Source organism: Phaenicophaeus curvirostris, chromosome 3 (genome assembly GCF_032191515.1).
Source record: "Phaenicophaeus curvirostris isolate KB17595 chromosome 3, BPBGC_Pcur_1.0, whole genome shotgun sequence".
Classification (NCBI taxonomy): domain Eukaryota; kingdom Metazoa; phylum Chordata; class Aves; order Cuculiformes; family Cuculidae; genus Phaenicophaeus; species Phaenicophaeus curvirostris.
Window position 1 is genome coordinate 46,009,941 of NC_091394.1, and position 16,460 is coordinate 46,026,400.

At 37.2% G+C, this 16,460-nt stretch overlaps 1 protein-coding gene across 13 annotated transcripts in view; it reads right to left on the reverse strand.

The window, feature by feature from the left end:
* PTPRM (protein tyrosine phosphatase receptor type M) overlaps positions 1–16,460 on the reverse strand; it is a 481,970-nt gene that overhangs the window by 204,657 nt on the left and 260,853 nt on the right. For all 13 annotated transcript variants that reach the window (XM_069853870.1, XM_069853869.1, XM_069853866.1 and 10 more), the window contains exons 10-11: positions 12,564–12,765; positions 8,002–8,104 (exon numbers count right to left, since the gene is read on the reverse strand). In XM_069853870.1, the coding sequence (XP_069709971.1) occupies positions 8,002–8,104; positions 12,564–12,765 (305 nt within the window). The remainder of the gene's footprint in view (positions 1–8,001; positions 8,105–12,563; positions 12,766–16,460) is intronic.

Genomic DNA, 16,460 nt, shown 5'->3' on the forward strand with positions numbered 1-16,460 from the left:
GTTTAGGATAGAAATGTCTGAACTGTCTCCTAAGAGATATGACAGTCATGCCAGACTTTTCCACAATAACCTAAAGACTTGAGCATGTTCTTAGAAACTGGAGACTAGGGTTCAATATTATTTTTATCCGAAAGGTTTTCATCGTACTGCTCCCAACGCCCCCCCCCGGCCATCTGAACAGCATTACTGTGGTCTCCTGCTGAGGTTGGTCTAGCATGCAGACAGAAATATAAGAAGAACCAGAGAACGAGGAAAGCATTCATAAAGGAACCTGTCTCATCAAACAGACACTCTTTATTCTGTCCATTATTTCTGCTTTTATTTAACAACCATCTGTGATGTGATGTGATGTGATGTGATGTGATGTAATATAATATAATATAATATAATAATAATTAAAAGACTTGTGAGAAAGGAACAAGGACTTCAGGTCTCTTCCTTGCCTATGAGGACCTTTAAGAACTTTGTGCTCCTAGACAGAGGTTTTTACTAGTTTACTGACAACACAGCGATACTAGAGAACAGGCTAGTGGCTCAGACTCGCTAACATTGAGCTGCTAACATTGAGATTCATTTGAAACTATATGCAATTCCTTCCTCCCTCTTAAATGGTTTCATAGATCCCCAGTAGGGGGACCAGTTACCACTCTCCTGAAAAATTCTAGACATGAATCTGGGCCCATTCCCAACTGGGAGTCTGTAGGTGGTCATTGTGCCTGGGAGCTCAGCAGTAAGAACATGGACTACTTTCAGCCAGTTGGCCTCAGTATCACAGAACAGTACAGGGCATACAAAATTCACCAGTAAATATGCATGCCTAAAGTCTGAACTTAAGTAGACTAAGCTGAGTGCTGAGTAGCCATTCCTTGGAAATGGATGCTACGGAAAAACAACAACGTTCTGTTTGTTGCATACTCAGAGACTAATCTGTTCACTTTAGAAAGTAGCTTTAAGAATAAACCCCATGTTTTATCAATTCTGACTGAAGCTGGCAGTCAAAAGGCAGCAAAATAGGGCATGAATTCCAAGAGTTTAAGATTAACCAGTAGAATTGTTTCTGGGCTCCAGACTTCACCAGGGAGACTGGAGAAACTATTACATTGTCAGAATGAGAGGTAAGCAATATAGAGAAGACTATCATTAGGAATTATGCAAAGATATGGTCTTCACTGCGTTCTAGTTAAGGCCAGCATGTAGAAGGAAGGTAAAATAAAAAGAAAAAAATATAAATAAGAGCAACATAACAGCATAGGAATATTTTCCAGTTTTGAGTTATAACCAAAACCCTTGAGATGGTACTGGTGAGTTATGAAACTGAAAAGCAATCTCTTCAGAGGTATAGAATCAACTACTATTTCTTTTATTTTTTAATTGCTCTATCTTGTTTTATTTATCACAGACTAATTATTATTAATCACATTGCTAAATGACTAGCATTTAGTCTATGTGCAGAGTTCTCATGACACAAACTACTACTTAAAGAAATCAAGAGTCAATGTTCCTTTTACCCAGGGACTATGTAAGAAGTCACAGTAAAAGACCACGGAAATTTCTGAACGAGCCAGCAGGACATGTGAAGCTGCACCATGCATGCCCAGGCAATACGTACCATAAATTCTAACTCACAGTAAAAGTCCAAGGACAAGTTCTACTGCATAGCAAAATAGAATTACAGCATTTTTACAGCATAAACAATTACTGTACTGTTCTCTCAATGAAACTGAAATTGACCCTTCTGCTGTAAATAATTATACTTGTTGCTATAAAGAAGTGACAATTATGGGCATTAATAAAACCCCCTCCCTTCTGTATCACAGGCATTCTCACACTAGTTTACTGGCTGCCTTACAGGTTGTAAAACTATGATTTGGAAATACAGTTTGCAGGCAAGAGCTGACCTTACAGCACACAATTCAAGTCTTTATGTTTACAGACCCTTAAACAACAGAAAGAATGTTTGTGGCAAGCAAATTAAAGAACAGACAGTAAGTTGCCTTCATGCTCTTTAGACCTTGGGGCCTCACAGTATTTCAAAAAACAGGACATTTCAGATTACTAGTGAGTTAAGCTACTTGAACATGTATAGTAACATTATTTCAACATAACCACTTCTTTATCATAAATCCACTATGTATCTAGACTGTTTTATCAGTGAGCTCTTGAAAGGCCAAAGTTCACTTTTCATTTTATTAGGTAGCTTTCCAAATCTCTTGTGGTTAATGTACACTTTTGAGATTTCTTTCCTCAGAAGTGTCTACATGAAATTTTCTTTTTCCTCACTACTGCATTACCACATAATATCATAGGGAACAGAAAGAAATTACAATAACATGCTAGTATTACATAACAAGGTTGGTAGGAATTTTGAGAGAACACAGTTAAAAATACAGATAGGTATTGAAATGCTTTTATTTGTGTGTGCTGTTGCCACATTTTTTTACTACACAGAATGTGAAAACATCTCTTATTTTGCAAATCAGTATTCTCCCACTTCAAAACTCATTTGTTACTTATCCTGCATTTATAGTCATACTCATCACAAAATCACAGAATCACTAGGTTGGAAAAGACCTCCAGGATCATGGAGTCCAACTATTCCTATCAACCACTAAACCATGCCCCTCAGCACCTTATCTACCTGTCTTTTAAACATCTCCAAGGAAGGTGACTCAACCACCTCCCTGGGCAGCCTGTTCCAGTGCCCAATGACCCTTTCCATGAAAAATTTCTTTTTGATGTCCAGCCTGAACCTCCCCTAGTGGAGCTTGAGGGCATTCACCCTTGCCTTGTCCCCTGTCACTTGGGAGAAGAGGCCAGCTCCCTCCTCTCTACAACCTCCTTTCAGATAGTTGTAGAGAGCAATAAGGTCACCCCTCAGCCTCCTCTTCTCAAGGCTAAACAACCCAAGTTCCCTCAGCTGCTCCTCGTAAGACTTGTTCTCCAGCCCCTTCACCAGCTTTGTTGCTCTTCTCTGGACACGCTCATGATGTCTTCCTCCATAATTCATGCATGTGAATTAATGCTGCACTCTTATCATGCAACACAGAAACTCAGGCGGAGATACTAGTACCTCTTCTTCTCTGAGAAGTGGATTACAACTTTGAGACCTAGCCCTACAGCTGCCATGTACTCCCAACAGCAATGTGAGTGCCCTGAGGTTCTCTTCAAGGTTATGGAAACTAGTCTGGAAGTGTTGTATTCAGAGAGCCTGGAGCCCTGCTACTTTTTGAGTTCCAATGTTATATGCCATGGTTTCCCCAGCCTAGCTAGCTTACTAGCTTTTAGTCGGCTTTCTTGATTGCCAAGAAAAAAATTTAACTTCATGATAAGTGTTTTAACCAATGAGTGTTTTTGTGAAGACACTAAGTTTCAAGAATACAGGTAGTAGCTTCTCTGGAGGGCTGTCTGTCAGATTGGAGGGTCTTGCAAAAGGCCCCTCATGATTCAGATGATTCAATTTCTTCATATTGAAGTGTCTGAAAAGTATTGCATGTCCTAACAGATGAGGCACAAGGAATGTAAACTCCTGCTGCCAACCTCTGTGAAAGTGAGTAGATGCAGTGACAAAGCAGAGGAGATGGCCAAACATGTAGAAGTTTGATCCTCCTTGCACCAGTTATGCTGAATTAAAGGCCCTAAGACACATCCTCCTGCCTTGCAATATATGTGGCTGGGATGGGAAGGCAACTGTGACATCTGCTTTGTGTGCAGCACATGGTGGTTCCAGTGGGAAACTACTGCATTATGTATGAGTCTTTGCATTTCAAAGGTGACCGCCTCAGTTTAATTTACTCCTTCCTACTTCTAGTTAGTGGGTAGGAATTAGGTGTCCTCTGCCATTCATTTAAGAATCATTATAGTATGAGTGTTGTTGAAACGGCTAAGCCATGTAGACAATGAAGTACTCCCTGGACTTGGACTAACAAAGGTTTCCTTACACCATACACCTTCCTTTGAATCATGCCTTAATTCCACCCATGACAATGAAAACAGTATTTACAGGGTGCCTTTAAAGGTCTGGATTAGGTCAATTAGAAACGTTAATCCCTGTGGAATTTAAACAACCTAAACAAGTAGTAGAAAGGAGTGCTTATCACTTCAGATAACATGTAGTATGAAATTTCTATGGTAGTTTTCAGTTGCACTCCAAGATACTTAATAACTTAATATGGCCTTCTGGGCTGAAATATAATATATACTACTTCTTCAGGGAAGAGAGATTAAAAGTACATTTGCAAAACTAAACACTTCAAGTAAAGAGATGTTTGTTTTATTTTCCCAGCAGAGTTGCTCTTATTTATGCATGTTGAAGAAGTTGAGCACACTGATGATAAAGGGAATGCATTGAGACTACATAGACTGCCTTCACTCTAGCACATACTCAGCTTTCAACTTGCATAATTCAAAGTTTATTTGCTCACTCTTGCATATTTTCTTTAAGGTACATTTAAATTATACTACTTGGCAATTGCTGCAATTCTCTCTCCTTTGCATCCTATCTGGGTTTTGCATGCCCAAGGTGCTGCAGGACTCCCACATACTCAGTGGAGGAAGTAGTCTGGCATCCTAAGTGCCACATGCTACATCCACAGGACATTGCTAGCTGACACGCTTGGCTCTCCTGCTCTCTTACTCTTAGGCTTTAAGAAGGAAGTACCAACTGTCTGTGGTGCCTATAAGAGCAGAAAGTGTGGCTGAATGGGCCAATGGGGTTTAATGGGTCAAATCCAGCTGATTCATGCTCTGTAATGTAAGAAAGAGAACAGGAAGCAGAGTAGTGCCTGGATAGTCTTGACTTCTTTCTTATCCTTTATGCTCCTTTCCCCAGTCTGCTGCTCCCACCAGGTGGTTCCGGACAAAAACTTTACGACATTTACTCTTACGGCTTTTAGCGGATTTGGCACAGAATAGCAGGAAGAGGGTGGAATGGTGACAGCATTTTGCTGATTATGTAAGCGAGAAAGAAGAAGTGGAAACACTCAACCTTTATCATGGCAAGACTGAATGGAAATCTGTGCAAGAAAGAAAAACTTGCTTCTCCCCAGTAAAGCTAAAAGCTTGAAGGAAATCTTCTACAGAGAAGGTCACACACATGTGGAAAACAATCTAAAGCTCTTTCTAACAGAGATGAATATATAAGTAACATTTCAATACATGCAGTCACCAATCATTGCATTTTTGATTTCTGTGCATGAGCCAGATCTTTGCAATGATTTAGTGTTCATTAGTCAGCATAAATGGAACTGAACAATCTATGTACCTGCAGACAATTTGGCCCCAGGGTATTTTAAACTTTTGGCTAACTTGCCCCGAAGAAGTAAAAGGTACAAATTATACCACCTTGAGTGAATGCTTCAACAGATGCTGAAGAGCCCTCACAGAAAAAAATACATGCATTTGTATGCTTTCTATGCAAATTCTTTAAAACATTACTGGCTTTTATATACCTTTGTAAAAAAGAGAATGTCCACAGTAAGACAGATATTACACAATTTCCACATAGACTTCATCTTAAACTAAAAAAAAAAGCCTTGCAAATTACAGTAATTCTAAAAGTCAAAACAGCTTAGCCAGCTGTTAAAGACGTGCATACGTTCATCGCTACTGAATGCATTACAGCATTAAACATATATAATTCTGAAATAGTCTCCTTGAAATAAACATAGCAACAGGCATAAAACATGTTGGGCCTGAAACTGAAGACAAAGCATGCAGTATTTGTTGTATTGAAACTCTGACAAAATACATTTTAATCATGTCCAGTCCTATGAATTCTAAAACAACCTGGAATGCCACTTGGCCTTCACAATTAATATGCACTTTATCACTGTAAACAGAGCTTCCTGAATATTTCTATAAAGTCTGCTTTTTGAATCAACATGTAAACAATCAGAACTGCCCTTTCTCTCCTTTTACATTGCGGTGTGCAGAATCTAACTAAGGTGTAAGACACCAGGATTTTTTATATTTAAGTAAAATAATTTAATCTCAGAAAAAAAAAAGTGTAATTCTGAATGACCTCAAGGATTAGCTTTGTTGATGTGAATGGTGGAATTTGAGCTCTCCTTATCCATCTCAGGAATTAAAGAATTTTCTGTGACATGGCTGATGTGTTGATCAATAAAACAACTACAATCATTTACACTGCAAGTTTAGTGCAGTTTCAAAAATCTGCCTTAACCAAGCTGGTAGTTGTAACAGAATCAATAGACAAAGAACCTTGCTTAGTGGTGTGCATAAATGAAGTATGACTAAACTTTTAGCACCCAATGAATACAGATTAAGATGATAAAATCCATATGCAGAATGTGTCTTGCAAGCTATGCAACGCAATGTGCTTGAGAGTGTAATGCACAATAAAATTTTAAAATATTAAGAAAGTCTTCCTTTAATTTTCACTCTGCTTCACTCAGTATTTACATTTTGAATTTGTAGTCAGCATTCATTTTATTTTATGACCTGTTGCAAAGGACCTCAATAAATTTGCTGCTGTGTGTTCTTTTGTCAGTTCTATAGCTTCATGTTACTTTAAATCTCTCCTCCTATTTTCCTAACCACTTATCCCCTTATTTGGCACGTTTTAATCTCCTAACTAGCTCCTTTCTATTGTCAGTGAAGTTTCTGATGTGTCACTGTTGCTATAGGAGTCAATCATCTTTAGTTCATGGTGCAGATAAAAGAAATGAAACAGTTTTTTTATTAATAGTCTTACATGCTTGTCTTTAAATAACAATGACTCCAAGTGGTATTATTTTAATCCAGATGCTTGAATTCAGAAGGACTACACTATAGTTTTGTAAGATAAAGTAAGACAAACATCGAATCGTTTTGTTTCTAATCTAGTCTGCTCAATCAACTACTTTCATTAAATCTGCTTTGATTGCTTTCTGGTTTTGTTTTTTTTTTTCTCAGCTGGTTCAGACATCTCCGAAGTGTAACATTTTCTTTTTAAAAAGTTGTCTGGAAGACCAACAAGATGGTACTTCCTAAATGCAGACCTACACACATATAATGCAACTATGAATATATTGCATAGTAAAAAAACCCCTACTTATATAAAAAGTTGAATATTCTGAAGAAACCCAGAGGAAATTTTTCATTCGCGCATACAGGAGTATATCAGACCTTTATTTCCCGTACCAACAGAAATAACCAAAAACCACAGCATCACGATGAAAATAATTGACAGTAATTTACTATAGATGGAAACTCTTCCTATTGTAACAAAAGAATTAACCATTTTTCATGATACGTGGTTAGCCAAAAGGAAAAGCATGGTAAACTTCTGAAAAATCCGTATTTCTCTCATCTGTATTTTCATTTATTCAGAGTATCAAGCTCATTACTCATTCTCACTCAAAATAATATAACCATTCCTGTTTTCTTCACTGAAAATCAGGCATCTTTTATTCTAATCAAGGAAGGACTTATACAATACAGTGTATTTGGTAGTGAAATAAACTGTAAACTGGAAGTTCATCAGTGGGTACTACACAACACTAAAGAATCTGAGCTACTGGCTTCCCAGGTTGGATTTTATTTTCTGTTTCTGCTGTCATGGTCAATTAAATGTAAATACTTTATGAATGTTACAGAACATATTCTTTAAATTGGCTAACTTACTAAGAGTTGATTATCTTAAATCTCTGAAGTAAACAAGAGGAGTATTAAAGACAGTAGCTCAGCATAAAAAATGTGATATGCCCTTGAACTTATAACACTACAGTAAGCAATTACCTTAAAGAAGCCACCCACACAACAGAACTATGGCTTTGTTCCTTATCTTCAAAGAACAAGCCTCTTGCATCTGGATCAAATCCTTTAAACAATACACGAACACTCAACATCAAAGCACTTTCATTTTCTTCAGTTATTTAATTTAATTAGAGCTAATACAGACATGAATTTAGACACTGATTGCTGTGTAGAAAATCCCCAGAAAACACGTTCAAGAAATTAATCAATTTGGTTTTAATTTTATAAAGATTTTTCCCCCAGTACCTGACAGGAGCGCCTCTGCTCTGTGCAGGTTTCAGCAAGACTGTCACAGTGCTGTCAGTCTGATTCAAAGGTGTTTCAAGTTCATATGGTGGCATAGAGGGTGCTAAAATAAAGAAAAATGCAAAAATAATAGTTATACTTGTAGTTTTCCTTTTAAGAGCTTTATTTTTATTTGAATACGTAATTTTAAAGACTTCTTCAAATATATAGACTTCTTCATATTTACAGATCTAAGATGCTTTCTGTTACAACAGAAGTGGGAGATAACAGTTAAATAACTTAACAAAAACAAAGAAACCCCAGCTCACTGCCACTTTCAAGACAGGAAACAGGTACTAGCAGGAGTAAGTTTGCAGGAAGTATTTCAGATCCACGACTTGGAAATGAAAAGTTATCTCAAGAAGAGCATCTGTGAATGTGCCTGCTGAAGAGACTATGCTTTTTGAAACCAAGCCCAGTTTTCTCAGTATGTCAGTGGCATTTGGATGCTCTGTCAGAATTTTCATTCCTGGAATTTTAACTGGTGCTGAAACTGTCCTGGGTCTATTGTCCACCGCAAAAATACTTCACCATAATGAAGCAGGTTTACCACCATGAAAGCTTATCTTGAAACCACGCTCAATAGCACTTTTACACACTGTGTCTTCATTGAGCAATTAAAGTTGTGTTAAAACAAATGATACCTCACTTATTGTCTTCTACTGTTGCTACTTTTTTCAGTGCTATCATGTATTCGCATTTTAATGTTATATTGGATGGAAGACTGCTTGGTTAATTGGTTGTTTAGCAGTCTGTTGTATCCTTATCGACCGGTTGTTAATGGTGATACACAATTAACAGATTTAAAGGCTACAGAAGCAAAAAGTGGTCATTGCAATGATCTTTTCTGACTGTAGAAATAATGCAGGGCAATTACCTTCCCTAAACTAATTCCTGCTTGAAAAAGAAAATACATTTGCAGAGAGAGAAGATCTTTCCTTTAGCCAGTTCTTCCAATAACTTACTATACTTCATGTTAAACATGGGGACCTATCTGGCATCTCGATTTGTTTAGCTTCCTCTTCCAGCCACTGGATAGTTTGAGTACCATAATGATGAAGTTACTTACATTGTACTATGTTCCACATACAGATAATATAAACCTCTAGGTTCCTCTAGCAAATTAAATAGCTCCAGCAACATGAGCCTTTCTTTCAAGTGTGTTTTCCGATCCCTTTCAGCTCCTCAGTGGTAGTTGCATCTATGTTAAAGGTATATGAACTCCAACCTCCTTTATCTGTATTGGCCTATTTATACACATAAGGATTACATTAACACTGTTCTCCACACCTCTTCAGTCTGCTGTTCAAGTATTAACATCTTCATCCCTTTTCATTGATATTGACTGATTTTGAAATGCTTCATGAATAAAAAAAATTATTCTTCAAAAGCCGCCTTGTGCTGAGAGGGTTTTATTCTGTTTACAATCTTTGATAGAAGGCACAAACATTTAGACTAATCATTTTAAGTAATTTGGACACCAACTTTGAGAAGCCTAAGGCATAATAGTGCACAGTACTTTAAAGATTCAAACAGAATTTTCACGTATTTCAGTTTTATATATCCACAACTTGTTCATAGTGCCCCATTCTCAAGTTGACCATCCTGAAAATAAGGGAAGTATAGAGTAACTGCATCTCAAAAACTGTATGAACTCTGAACGTTATTGGAACATTGTGTCATTTCTTGCCCTTGGTCTCCTACCAACAACTTAACAAGTCTTGTAGTCTTCCTAACTTAACGCATCCTAGGTTCCTGCTCGTACTCTTACTAATCTTAACATCCCTCCACCAAAACTGTCTTTCTGTCCAGAATACAAGTTGTGGTTCTCCCTGTCCCACCTTTTAGATCTGGCTACTTTTTCTCTTCTCCATAGATACTTGGACATTATCTGTTTCAACAATTTTCTCCTGTTTAGGTTAGGACTCTTCCTCCTCCACATTGCCCACATGTAAAGTAGGAGCTTATGAATAAATACATACAACAGGTGATATTCTTCCTGTTCACAATTTTTGCAATTGCACACCCTGGTCTTCAGCAGCAGAAAGCTCAGATTCACTAAAACGTAAGGCCCTTCAGAAACTCTCAATCTGTGCTGGGCCACAGTGAGCTGATTAACACATAGGTAAGGTTCCAAAAGATTGAAGAACTTAAATCCATTTAATGAGGACGTTATCTATGGTGACAATCACATCTCAATTCCGTCAAGTTTCCATCATTTGTATGCAGACTGCAACATTTACAAATTGCTCAAATCTGGACAGATTTTCAGACTGATAGCTCGGAGTAATGCCTCTCTTCGTGCAAAATATCTAAATCCCTGTTTGAAAGCACTTCAGCAATGTATCAGCCATCAAAATTTTTCATGTCAGCCATGTTTCTGAAATGGATCAAATTCTTCTTAGTATGAAAGGCAGCCCACACAGCTGACTTAAGTTATACGAAACACAAACTAGTCTTCTAATAGAGTATCCATCAATTTTGATAGCAGGCGCTGGTACGAGCTCCATTTTTTGTAATACATATTTACATCCAGATCACTTCATCCATCAGTGCCGCTCACACAATTCTAGAATGAAACATGGCAGCTATTTACAGTATAGTAGAGTACTACTCAAAAACCTAAGACAGGAAATTAGGAGTATTTTGTTCAAACAATAATGTAGCCTAGAGTCAGACAAATTAAAATACAATGACTCAGTTTAGAAACTGGTCAGAATGATCTGTTGCCATCTCATCTGCTCTACAAAAGTAGTGAAATCTTCTATCTGGAAATGTTCAGAGTTTTTGTTTCACGTTTCGCCAAAACTGAGAGCACTGGCCATGTTAAGAGCCTCAAAGCCTTACAGTAAGAAAATGAGATCACAGGCCAAGAGCACTGCAAAGAGGGTACCATATTAAAAAGCTAACATTTCAGTTGTGAATTTTCAACAATACTAAGAAATGTATGCCTTCCACTTCTATTTTAAATGAATCAAGAAATTGGCTTTAACTACCCAAAGACAAGTCATAAACATACCCTGTTAGCAGACTAACTAAGATGGAGTAATAACAGAGTTGGGTGCAGACAAGACAGCTTGCAGAACCTTGCTGCCTGGTAGTGTGGAGATTAGCCTCATTCCCAACCATGCCTGCAGTTTCCATTTACACTGATGAGTTTTATTTGGCGACAAATCAAATTTAGAAAAGAACAACAATTTAAGATCCAGCACTATTCCCAAATTCACAGATTCTCCTCTGCTCTCAATAGTATCCTTCCTGTCTCATTGTAGTAAGGGTTGATTCTGCCATCCTAACTCACATCAAGTCTTGTTATGTCAGAAGCTTATTTCTGACAGAGGAAGTTTCTGCTTAGTACAGGAAAGAGGATGGAAAAGGAACTCCATCATTACTGAGCAGTGTTGGTTATGTTTAGACTTTCTATAAAGAATAATTTTCTAACTTGAAAATTAACATCTTTTTCTCTACAAACACCTATATTGGCAATAATTTCCACCTTGCATTAACTGCCAATAGTAATAACAATAATGATGATGATAATAGCTCTATTTCTGATTAACACTCGTTACATTTTTTCATTCCAGTGAGGGCAGAAAATGATAGGGACAAGTACAAAGAATGAGAAAGAATACCTTACAAAGTATGAGAAAGACTATTTCATACCCAAATGCCTTCCTTTATCCTTTCTGAAAAGAAAAGTTGACCACAAATAGATATGTAATTTTCTGCAAATATTACAAAGGGGCCATAGCTCAACTGTCAGTTTAATTCCCAAGAAGATTGTAGAGAAGGGAAGAGTAAAGGGATTTCATCTGTAGCTTCACACAACATTTTGTCATGAATTAAATAAGCATTTTAGAGTATGTGATAGTATTGCATTCCATCAGCTAGAGAAATGAAGTGTTCCCCTGCCTCTGGGAGAGCATTAAAATATTGTTCATGGATCTGCAGAAGTGACAGAGTCAAGCTGCTGTTATCTGAAAACCACTAGCCCTGATGTTCTTGTCTAATACAGTTTCATATCCACTTCAGTCCACACGCCTGCTAGGAACATATGCAGGTTGGCAGTCAGCTATGCCTTCTAAGAGGGCACTAGACATACAGTATTTCTGCTCTGCTCTCAATTGTTCATGGCTCATTAAAGAGATTTTCCAGCACTGTTACTGTACTAATTTAGAATCACATCAAGGCTGACTAAGCTCTGAATGGAACCCTCATCCTCATGTCCAAAAACCCCTATGCTAAATGTTGCAACGGCACCTGGCACTGACTGCAGGCACATAATTCAGAGGGTTTCTTGGGTGATAAGTAGCAGTTGTGAACAGGATTTCAAGGTATGAACTTGTATTTAAGCAATTGGAAGTTTTTCACATATGTTAATGTATGTCACTTTGACATCTTCAGGGCTGAACATGTTTTTTACTTTTCCAGTTTCCTACTTGCTAAATACTAAAGAAGTAAACAACAAAAGAATCACCCACATCATTATCATAAGCAAACAATAATATTCTTTAGTAAAGTACCTGATATTTTAGTGGTGAATTGGTTTGTGATTGGAGGTCCAAAGCCTTTAGCTGTGCTGGCTCTGATGGTAAAAGAGTAGGTAGTGCCAGGATACAGTCCAAAAAAGAGACAGTGTGTTTCATTTCCTAGCTTTGAGACTCGTCCACTTTGATTGGATAAATCTATTTCTGGGTCAAAGGAACTGACTGCTTTGTAGGTGATCTGCAAAAGAATAAGAAAGTCATAAACTGCCTTGAGCAGACAGACAGAGATTGCATCTTTATCCAGTAAACTCTTCTGATGTATGCGCTGTCAGACATTTTATGATAAGCTATCTCACTCTCTTATACTCTTCAAATCCTGAATCCCATGAAGGGACACAGAAACTCAGCCATAACTGGCATGAGTTATTACTTTTATAGATACGGAGACTTAGAGGCAGCTAGATTACAATTCTAAAGTATGGGTTCAGGCTTACATTAATTCTTCAAGATGCTAGCTTTACCAGTGTCAGTTTTTGAATTCATCTTATTGTTGATTTTGATCAGCAACAATAACAAACCCCGAAACAACCAAGTAAAAACAGATAAGCAAATAACAGAACATGTAGCCCTCAGTTCCAGTTGTCTTTACTATAATTACACTTTGCTGTGAACAAGATTATCCGTAACAGATGATAAGGGCAGCTTAAGGCAATTTTTTCCAGAAAGTGGGTAATGCTTGTATTTCAGTCTGAAGCTTAGCTATTGTAATTGCTAATTTGGAAATTTTCAGGTTATTACACTGTACCTAGGTCAGGTCCTCATTTGGAGGAAAAGAGAGATTAAATGTTAAGTAATATATGCAGAGTATGTATTGTATCCTCAGTTCCATCTTTGATTAAAACAGTATTTTTAGTTTTCACTAGGAATGTTAATGTAAGTTCACAGTAAAACTTGATCCAGATTTCTTCTATTAATTACTAATTTCCATGCACTGTAATGAGAATTTAAAAATAAGAAATCCATTAAAAAATTAAAAAGTAAAAATGATTCATCCCTCCTTTTTTACTTTTAAAGTGAATAATTAAGTGAGAATAATTCTAACACTCTTATTACATAAAGTGATAATTGACACGCTTTTTGCTCTATTTATTCCATATCATTACAATTAAGAAGACACATAAAACAATACATAGAAACATCTAAGTGTCAGCATTACATACCTTAAACTTCTGCAATTTTCTAAAATCTCTGACTTAATGAAAATTGATTTTTAAACGACCCTTCTAATGTAACATCAATAAAGTGTTGTAAATCAGTAATAAAAACTTTGATGCCATCTAGATAAACCTGACATTATTTTGGTATATATAGGTAGATCTTTTACAACTCCTCATCCATAAATTGAACTGAAAGTGCTTTAGAAACTGCTCAACTAACCCTCTTAATCGTGACAGAAGATTACATTACCAAATTTCTGAACTTTAATCAGTACAAGGTTACATATTGCCTTAAAGAATCTCCCTTCCTGATGGTAAGTGTTGTTATGCCTGCTTGTGGATCATAACTCTTTTAAAAGATTTTAAAAGACAGGTTATACAACTACATCACAACTAAGTTTATATAGATCTAGTCCTCTTTTGCTGCAGATATGTGAACTAAATGACCTCTCGCAGCTCCCTTTAACTCTGTTTTCTATATTTTTATGGTTCTTAACTGGATTTTCCAAAATCTCACTTAAGTTTTATTGAAAATAATATTAGGCTATCAGACACTCTGCAGTCTAAGTAAGATTCTTACAAATTTTTGCTGTGTTAAGCAATTAGATAGCTAAGTGGCTGATGTTCCGCAGTGAAGGAAGTTCTTCCATGGATCATGCAGAACACATCAAAAAAGAAGTGTTTTGCCTGGTTAATATGAACTTGCTCTGTTTCTGTATTTCACTCCTACTTGTAAGACTGCTACTACTTTTTTTTTTTAAAAAAACCCTGATTTTTTATGTCCACCATTCCTAATAACAGTTCAGCTTTGCAGTGATTAGAAAAAAAAAAAAGGCATGAAGGTTATTTTCTCCCTGGATGTTGGCTATCTTTATCAAATGTAGATGAAATCTTGCTCAAAGGACTAATGCCTTTATTCCTACAACTGTAGACCTGTAATTGTGATAGAGAAGCAAAATGGTATCATTTGTCATTATGTCATTTCTTCATCTAAGGTCTTTTTTCCTTAAATATTAGTAAAATTACTAGATTTGCACTTTCACGACAGCAATGGATACTTGAAGATTTGATACTTCAATGCACAGTTTTCCTCAACACATATACTAAAAGTCTGTCTCCTTCAGCCACAAAAACCAAATGACCACCCCCAGAAAACAAATTAAGTTATGAAATTTTAAGAATAAAGTTAGGTACTCAGAGTAAGAAATGTTTCACGCAGAGGTAAGATTGAGCTTTCCCTCTGGGGGCAAAGAAGCAGACTCGTGACTGCACATTAAGTTTTTTATCTGCTGGGGTCGAGACCCTGGGACCTCCTGCTGAAAGAAGGTGTCTGCTGCTGGAGTCTTCAGGCTGCCCCTATAAGAACGGCTACCAGCTGAGGAGCTTGCCCTGGAAAGAGCAACTGTGCTCCTAGGTCTGACTTAGGCTTACTTACTTGCAGTTTTCCCTAACCTAGGCTGTGTGTCTTCAACTCTAGACTAAAGTACCCTGCACTTTTGTACTTGCTTTCCTCCTGGCACAACAATTCTTTCACCTGGGTTGTGTACAGCCCAGTGGTGGGTGGCAGATAAAAGGAAAGAGCAGTCAACTTCCATTGTAGCTCTCTGCTTGAGTCACTCACCTGCAGGCAGATTACCATTAACTGGGGAATCTCTCAGGCTAAAATGTCCCCTCCTACAGAGAACTTCCCCTTAGCAGGCTAGTGCTCAGCTGTGAGGCCAATCTCAGAAAGGTGAATGCTATGAGCATCATCGTTTTCATGAATGTACCAGAAATTACATATGTTTGTATAAAAGCAGCTTTAGTAGCTATGCTTTTTAGATCAGAATTTTTGATGTATATGCAGCCAGGGCTTAGATAACTCTTTTTGAGCTAGACACTTCAATTCTCAAGTTTGAGTCATCTAGAGCTGTGCTGGATGTACCTATCAGTTACAACGACCAGCCAGAGAGGTGCCTACTGAGACATCACAGATAGTCTAAATCAACCCATAAAACACAGGTACCTAAATTTTATCTAACTTGTCTGTGTCTTATCCTGTGAGCCACTTCAGTTAGCCCAAATATGTATACTCATATATATATCACCTAGTATACATTTAAAGTAGGTTAACTGTCCCTGTGATTCACAGTGTACACGTGTTGGCCTCCAGGTAGTTTATCAGTCACATTTATAAAAGCTTCATGATACTTTTTTTTTTTGTCTATAAGCAAACACGAAGGCAGAAAAAGCATTAATAAACAAGCTTTCAGCAAACAGGCCACTTGATCAGATTGAGTTGGGGTCTTTAAAACAAGGGATGGTTTGGCTGCATTAGTCTGTTGGTATCTTTTATTTAAAAATAAAGTAAACCAAGTTTCTGATTGGATTGATTGCCTTGCTCCTTCTGAAGTGTATTATTAGATAAACACTATGAGGAAATATTAGCCCCTCCCCTCTCCAATATTTTCTTCACTGTTGGAGTGCTAGGTTCTTCTTGTGTTCACAAATGTGCACCGTCCTAACTACCTTAGAAACTCTGGCCAAGCTATTCTGTTCCATCTCTGAATATACACGTTATTCCTGAACAGGAATTGATATATGCATTTATATACATTTAAGAATGAACTGTAAGTAGAAAGGTGATTCACCACTGTATGTTTCTATGTACATAGAGCCTAACATCAATACAAACAAGAGCATATTAACTAAAACATTCTGATCCCTAAAGATAGGA